Source organism: Euprymna scolopes, chromosome 21 (assembly GCF_053919585.1).
Source record: "Euprymna scolopes isolate OS-2025 chromosome 21, ASM5391958v1, whole genome shotgun sequence".
Classification (NCBI taxonomy): domain Eukaryota; kingdom Metazoa; phylum Mollusca; class Cephalopoda; order Sepiida; family Sepiolidae; genus Euprymna; species Euprymna scolopes.
In genome coordinates this window covers 633,554-641,677 of record NC_136502.1, presented here as the reverse complement: position 1 = coordinate 641,677, position 8,124 = coordinate 633,554, and the positions used below count along the sequence as shown (strand labels likewise).

The 8,124-nt window shown below is 32.3% G+C and overlaps 1 protein-coding gene across 1 annotated transcript; it reads left to right on the top strand.

Moving 5' to 3' along the window:
- Positions 1-2,535: 2,535 nt before the first annotated feature.
- LOC145241957 (uncharacterized) lies at positions 2,536-4,342 on the top strand. The gene has a single exon (XM_080104826.1). The coding sequence runs from the start codon at positions 3,073-3,075 to the stop codon at positions 4,204-4,206; it is 1,134 nt and encodes a 377-aa protein (XP_079960952.1). The 5' UTR covers positions 2,536-3,072; the 3' UTR covers positions 4,207-4,342.
- Positions 4,343-8,124: the final 3,782 nt, after the last annotated feature.

Genomic DNA, 8,124 nt, shown 5'->3' with positions numbered 1-8,124 from the left:
CACCAGGGAAATAAATGGATAAAGAGGTTCTGAAGTAATAAAGAAATAGAGAAATTTATTGAGAATATTTACAGAGACAGCATGTTACGTTTTTTTTAAGTGTTCCCGCCCAGGGAAGGCTCTCACAACCGGTGATCGGTGATAACGTTCTTTCGATAAAAAGTTCCGGCGGTGAATTGCTCATCTCGCCATAACAATAACATTTAAGAAAAATGTGATTTTATCCAATTTTCTGTAAAAATTACTTTTAAATAAGTTTCTACTTGATGATTTTTCGCAATTTTTGGATATATTACAATTTTTGACATGACATTTAAGTACGTAATAGTTTTTGTGGAAAACAACATTTAAAAGAAAATCCGTCAACTGTATCTTAACAAGCACCAAAAAATGAATTTAAGTTGATAATATCATAAAAAAAGAAGCATGGTGTGTAAACTGCACAAGTACAAACATTTAACTCTTAATGTGTAAGTGTTGGCGATCCAGAATTATAGGTGACTCAAATTCCGCCGTAAAGGGGGTGAGATAAAAACTTTGCTTTTACTAAATCAGACTTCTTGCTTTAATTAATAAGTTTTCAAATTAATGTAAAAGGAAAATATGTAAAAATTTTGTACTCATTTTTATTAAAAAAAAATGTGCTTGTTTCAATGTTTACAAAATACGTGCAAAAATGAATTACCGATGTTCAAAATGTATAAACATGTTGACGGTACAATTTTACAATCGTTCGCTGTGCAGAGGGAGACAACTCTCTTTTACTAAAGATTCGTTCATTTTTTTCATGTCGTAATTTAGGACGCTCGGTGCAGCGATATTTTTTTATCAAAACATTAAAAAAAGAAAGCTGCGACGAATTGTTTTAATGTAACAAAGTTGATAACATTAATAATACAAAATGTAGTTTTTAACTGACTATTAAGAGAAAACCAACAATATTTTCATTAGATGAAAACATTCAAAAAGGTTGTAATGACTACATTTTGTATTAGTAATGTTATCAAATTTTGTAATTTTTGGATATGTTACTATTTTCGGGATACCAATAATGTAAGTAATATTGTTTTTGCTTTAAAAGACAAAATTAATGGTAGTCTAATTGTAAAAATAGTGACAAAAATAATACTTGATTATTTTTTGCATATAATCTTTCTATATAATAAAATGATGACATTCTTTTCCTCCCCAATTATTGAATATCAAACTATCGAACCGATATGAAAACCAAAGAAACCATTCCTATGCAAATATTTCGCACTCACCATTCAAAGTTAAGCAATCTCTAACAAATGCACCCCAAAAATAAGGTGGTGGAAATGGATACAGTTGATGCAAATATGGAATGGAAGCCACCAATCATGAAACGAAACACATAACCATGCAAAAACGTCCTATTAAAAAAACAAAAACTATCCCAGTTTCAACACTTCTTGTGTGAATACATTTAATATTTTATTTCAAAAAGACTTCATTTATAGAAATGTAAAAATGGAAATTTTCTTTACATTTTTATTGTTTCATGTGCAAAGTGTGAAACCATGCCAAAGTGTTTCGTTTCAAATTTCAAAGAAATTGCTTTTGTTTTGACACTTTTTGTGTTAGCATGAAACAATCAAAAAATTATAAACTTTAGTTTTTACATTTCTTTAAATACATTTTTTTTTGTTTTAACACTTGTGTTATCATGAAACAACAAAAGAAAAATAAAGAAAATATTTTCTTTTTTTCATTCCTATAAATTTTTTTTCTGTATGATGCTTCATATTTGTGTCAACTTTATCCATGTCCACCATTTTGGTTAAGGGAGCGCAATTGTTAGTGATTTCCCAAAGTTAATACTTCAGCGCCTTAATCGTCCACACTGAGGATTGAACTTTCAATCTCCAGAAGAGTGTCATTTAGTATTTGGTAAAGATTCAGTTTTATCTGATTACACAAAAATATTATAAACTTGAGGATTATTTCTTGAAATTTATGATTTCTTTTCTATTTACAGATTCTTCATCAAAGAAAACTAAACTGGAATCCGTCACTAAAATTGAATGATTCTTTCTTTTGGTGATTTTAAATATGAAAATTTCTTGGTATAAATTATCAGAAGTCTGGTGTAACAGTGAGAAATCTTCTTGCGAAGAACTGCGTGAATGTTCTTTAGCAATCAAATAAACATTCTTACATGGTAGAAATTTCATGGAATGGATATGTATATATCAAGTTCTTTAAAAAGATGAAAACAGTAATAAATGAAGAGGTGGGAATGGTATTGGTCCCTTTGATACTTGCTTTTTTGTCTTAAGCTCCATAGTAAAAGGGAAAGACAGCAGTAACTGATTAAAAAAGGGATTTATCGAAGTTAATTGTATTCATTTTATGTATATGTCATCATCATTATCAACAGCAGCAGTCTATTGTATTTTGACAATAACACAAAGTGGAGTATACTTAACACCTGTGGCGTATGTGAGGCTGGTGCAATCACTCTCTTAAAAGTTCTACTACAACTGACACATGTGACCCACCTCAGCAGGTGGAGGTATTGGCTCCAGCTTCCACAATTGTACATTTCTTTTCCTAATAGCATCTGCTACACCAGCCATCACTTTCTTCCAAGACACACGATCTTCGGTCATTTATCTCCAGTTATTGTACTTATTGATGCTCTTTAGATGTCTCTTGAACACGTCTTTGTAGATTTTGAGTCTTTTTTTAGTTCTCCATAAAAAATAGCTTGTGGTAGTCTGCTGTGTGTATATATATATATGGATATCACCAGTTAATTGCCAAAAAATCTTTTCTCTTTAAATTTATGTGGTGCTGTGACTTCCATCTAAGGTCACATCTGACTTTTAAGGTATCACTTAAACGTTTCCATTGAATCACTGCCCTTGTCATGTAAAAGTAAAATCCCTTTTCAATTCATAAGCATAAAATATTTATCAGGAGTGAATAAACAGACAGACATTGCTTTTATTAGTATAGATTTTAAATTGTTTCCAATATAAGTTCCTAAGCTATTTTAAAATGATAGTTTACTAAGTAAAATTGAAAACTGTAAATAATGCATGATTCATGATTTTTCATGCAAAAAAAGAGAAAATGGAAACTTGCACAAAAACAGATAATACGATTGTATTTAATATTTCAATTTCAGAAACAAATGATGAGAAAGTATTTAATATTTCGACTTCAGAAACAAATTTGAAAAGTGATGATCGAAAGAAGTTTCACACTTCTGCACTGTCTGATCCATCTGTACCGATAAAAAAGAGTAACAAAAACGAAAATATAAAGGGAGATAAATCTTCTTGTGAAGAATCCAGTGAGTTTATTACAATGAAGATGAATATTACACAGAAAAGCGTCATAAAGAAAACGTATACCTGTGAAGTGTGTAATTGTTCTTTTTTAAAAAAATCATTTTTTTTTAAACACGTCGCAACACACGCCATAGATGAACCAGATCCGTCCAAGAAATGTGACACTTCTACGCAAGAATCAGTGCTGAAAAAGCGAAAAAATAGTGGAAAAAAATCGCATGTGTGTGAAATATGTGCATCGTCTTTTACACGTGCATCACATTTGCAGCTGCACATGCGTCGACATACTGGAGAGAAACCATATTCATGCAACGTTTGCGAATTGTCATTTTCGATGAAATCAAATCTTGCACGACATGTGCAGATCCACACGGGTGAACGTCCATTTTCGTGTGCAGAATGTGTTCATCGTTGCGCGCGTAAATCGGATTTAGAACGACATGTGCGCATACACACGGGCGTGAAACCATACAGTTGCGACATCTGTGGTGCATCTTTCAATCAGAAATCACATTTGTTGCCACATCGTCAGAAGCACATTGGCAATAAACCGTTTGTTTGCAACATTTGCGGATTTGCATTTGTGCAGAAATCGCATCTGCAGGTGCATGCGCGAAAACACTCAGGGGAAAAACCATTTGCATGCAAAGTTTGTGGTGCATGTTTTTCACGCAAGTCGCATCTGCAGGTGCATGTGATACGCATGCACAATGGTGAAGAACCGTTTTCTTGTGAAGCATGTGATGCTTCGTTTTCAGCAAAAGAAAAATTGGTGCAGCACACGCAAACACACGTCGGAAAGAAATCATATTCTTGTGATGTGTGTGCACATTCATTTTTAATGAAGGAAAATTTGGAAAAACATCTGCAGACACACATCAGTTGACATGACAGTATGGGACAGGAAGAAGAAAGAAGCAATTTTAGTAGAAGTTTGTGTCCCCAATGATGCTGGGTTAAAAAGATCTCTCGTTTGAAATATATGAGATAGCATCTGAATGGCTGGCATTTGATAGGATGCCCAATCCCCAACTAAAACAAAATGATAAAAAAATTTCACAAAAAAAACTGAAATTAGAAACTATGCCATCATAACTTGTTAAAGAATTCAATTTTTCAAAATGCAATTCAATTACATCATAGAAAAACCTTATTTTTTGTCATGTTTGTTGTTATTTGCTTTTAATGGAAGAAAATTTGGAAAGACACATGCAAACCAACTGGAGCTTAAGACAGAAAAGGTAGCAAAATACTAAGCTTTTACAATATGAAAGGCATATACGAATCCACTGGTAAGAAAGCATAGTATTGGAAGATACACCATGTAGCTCATCCAGGAATTTCTAATTTTCAAAAGGCAATCAAATTTACACTAAATAAAAATATTCTGATGAAGAATTTCATTCTCTTATGCAGAAATTTGTAGCAAATTCAAAAACAGAAATCTTATTTATTTCGTAACAAAATACAATTTATACAGAGTGAAATCATAGTTAAATGTGTGGTTCTTATTCAATAAAAAGAACATTTGTCAGATCGTCGCTGAATACACACTGAACTTGAATGCGTACTAGACACTGTCCTTGAGTGTCTCAGGTCTCTGTACATGGGTTTGTCAAGACAACCTGCTTTGAGGATACTTTTCCCTAAAGTAAATACTGACCAAATATTTCAAATCACATAGTATTCGCAGCCAAAATAAGGTCTCCTTGATATGTCAAACCCACAGGGGCTTATATAAGAAATGATGCGTTTTCTTCAAGCGATGTTGCATATAGTAACATCACTAAGCTGGAGACTCCACCAGACTAGATGAATTCTTGTTTGGTAATCTAGTGTTGTTGGTTTGTTGTTTTGGTTTTATGGCATATCAACCCTTTTCAGATTCGGCATTAAATAATGCCGAATCTGGTGATTTTGAAGAAAATTTTTTTAATAAAATATATTTGCTTTTTGCAAGTCAGTTACTATTTAACCCATAGTTGGGACCCTAACAGGTACTACCACTCCGGGTCAGAGTGGACCTGGGAGCAATGGCAATTAAAAGGTGGCTCCACACTCCCCAGAGCCCGTAAGCTGGGGCCTCACCATTGGATATAGTTTAAGGTCATATCCAGGACCTGTAATCTAGTGAGTCCAAAAGACTGTAAGAAAGATGTACTATAACATATTTAACTGGTAAATTGTGGAGAGGAAAATTAATATTCTTAACTTCTTTACTAACTTAATATTTGAGACGTAAAGATGATTTAATAGAACATCTGAATATCTATGTATCTCATATAGAGATTAAGTGTTAGCTCCAAGAAGGGCTCCTTGATTTTTGAGAACTTTGACGGAAGTAAAATGAAACCAAAAAAAAAAAAAGAGGAAAAATAACCCTTATGGAAAGTAGTGTCGCCAATGATGCTGGATTAAACAGGGCTAAGAAGGAAAAGATAACGAAATACCAAGGTCTTATGTATGACATAAAAAGAAACTGGAATCTTAGGAAGATCTCCATCATTCCAGTAATTATAAGAGCAACAAGACTCATGAAAAATAATTTCATAAACTATCTGGCAAATATACCTGGTGAACTAAGTGCAAGAGAGATACAAACAATTGCACTTAAAGAGACGGCCAGAATCTTTAAAAGATCTTTCGGTTAGGTGGATGCCCCAATCCCCATGTTGAATAAACTGATCCACTCGAGCTGAGAGGGAAAAGATGACAAAATAAGACTGGTGAGAAAGCGTAGTATTGGAAGATATGCCATCATAGCTTATTGAAAAATGAAAATTTTCAAAAGGCAATCGATTCTACATTAAATAAATATTTTCTTTTAAAGAATATTCTTTTATGTAGAAATATGTTGCAAATGAAAAAACAGAAACCTTATTTGTCTGGAGTATTTGTCCGTTTCTTAATAAAATACAATTTAAATGAAAACATGGTATGGAAACATCATAAAATATGTGGTTCTTATTCAAGAAAATGGAGATTTGTAAATCACGTCCAAATCAAAATTACAATAGTATTCACAGCCCGAGTAGAATGTCCAACCAGAATATAACCAACCAACGCTTTTATGAGGAATGTTCTCACGTTATGAAATTCTAGGTAATAACACAAATTTGCTTACTCCACCAACCAAGATGAATTCTCATCCTGAAATCCAGTTTCACCAAAAGACCACAAGAAAAGTATGCTATAACATTTAAATGGTTGAATCGGGAGAGGAAAATTATGTTCTCAACTTTTTTTAATGACTCAATCTTTGTGCGGTAAAGGAGAATACTTATGTATCATATATAGAGGTCAAGTGTTAGCCCCAGAAAGAGGACCCCTTGATTTCTGAGAATTTTGACTGAAATGAAATGAAGAGAAAAATAGTGAACCAAGTGCAAGAGAGATGTAAACAATTACACTTAAAGGGACAGTAAGAATCTTTAAAAAATCACTCAGTTGGAATTTATGAAATAGTGAATATCTGGCATCCACTAGGATGCCCCATCTCCAGTTAGAACAAAATGATATAAAAAAATTTTTTTAAAAAGAGAAAAACTATATTCTCATGAAGTATGTGTCTCTTTATTTTCTCGAAAGATATTTGTAAAATTCATCGATCAACCGGGCCCCTTTATGTATAAAACCAAATTTAAACTTAAAAAGCCAGAAATGTCATTTTCTTGTGAATTCGTTTTGTCATACGCTACATCTCTTAGGGTGCATGTGAACACAATTTCGGAAAACTAAATTTATTTTGCAGACGTAAATGATATTTTAATGCAGTAGCTGACTGGAGCATATGTTGCTCTTATTCTTCTCTAAAGTAATATACTTGAGATAAACCATATTTTTCAAAGTCTATTATTATGGCTCTTCACAGACATGAGAGTTTTAAAATATAACTTTGAATCATATGCATTAAGTACTCAATATTCAAGATGTAGGCAGATCCTTTAATATGTGCCCGGATACATGTAAAATTCACCAGCAAGGAGTTTCTTTATCACTAAAAACTCAACTAAAATTAAAAATGAATAAATGTAATATTGAATTGTGAATTCATTTTGTTATGAGTCACATCTGCAACAAGCACATGCAAACGCAATGTAAGAAGGGATGTTTATTTTGTGATGTAATTTACTTTGGTGCCTTAATGTAGAAAGCTGATTAGAACACATTGTGTGAAAAACACATTGTGAATTATGCAATCTTTCATGGAAATTACATTCATTTAGACAAAAAAACGAAAACGAACAATCATATTATTTTGAATTGTGTGACATTTTTTAAATGCAATAAAAGTTAATTTGAAAATATTAAAAAACAAAACATTTATGAAATATTTTATTAAATGATTAAAATGACTTAAATTTTTTCTGAAACTTTTGGTATAATACACATTTTCGAAGAAGTGTGTTATTTTTTTATGTTTTCCTCTCCATTCCTTTTGGTGGTATTAACCTCCAAGGGTCAGCCCCCTCATAGAGAGAGGAATAAAAATGTCTGCTGTTGTTGACGGTTGTTGTAAGTCTGAAGTTGATGGGTATATATGTGTTTTGGGGCAAATTTTAAATAGGAGTTTGTTTATATCTTTGAAAATATTTTGTAATGTTAATTTGAAAATATTAGAAAACCAGAGTTAATACCACCAGAAAAAAATTGTTGTCACATAAACACTGAAAAAAAGTCATGTGGCACCAAGTCCCAATATTAAACTGCATATTACTGGAGTTGATCCATTCTGATTCATGAATCTTGTAAAATCCCAAGAAAAGGGACATTATTCTTCAGTGCTTTGCTAGTTAAAGTTTGA

Excerpts from the sequence above, each read along its gene's own strand:
- LOC145241957 (XM_080104826.1), top strand. The coding sequence starts at position 3,073 with ATGATTTTTCATGCAAAAAAAGAGAAAATGGAAACTTGCACAAAAACA.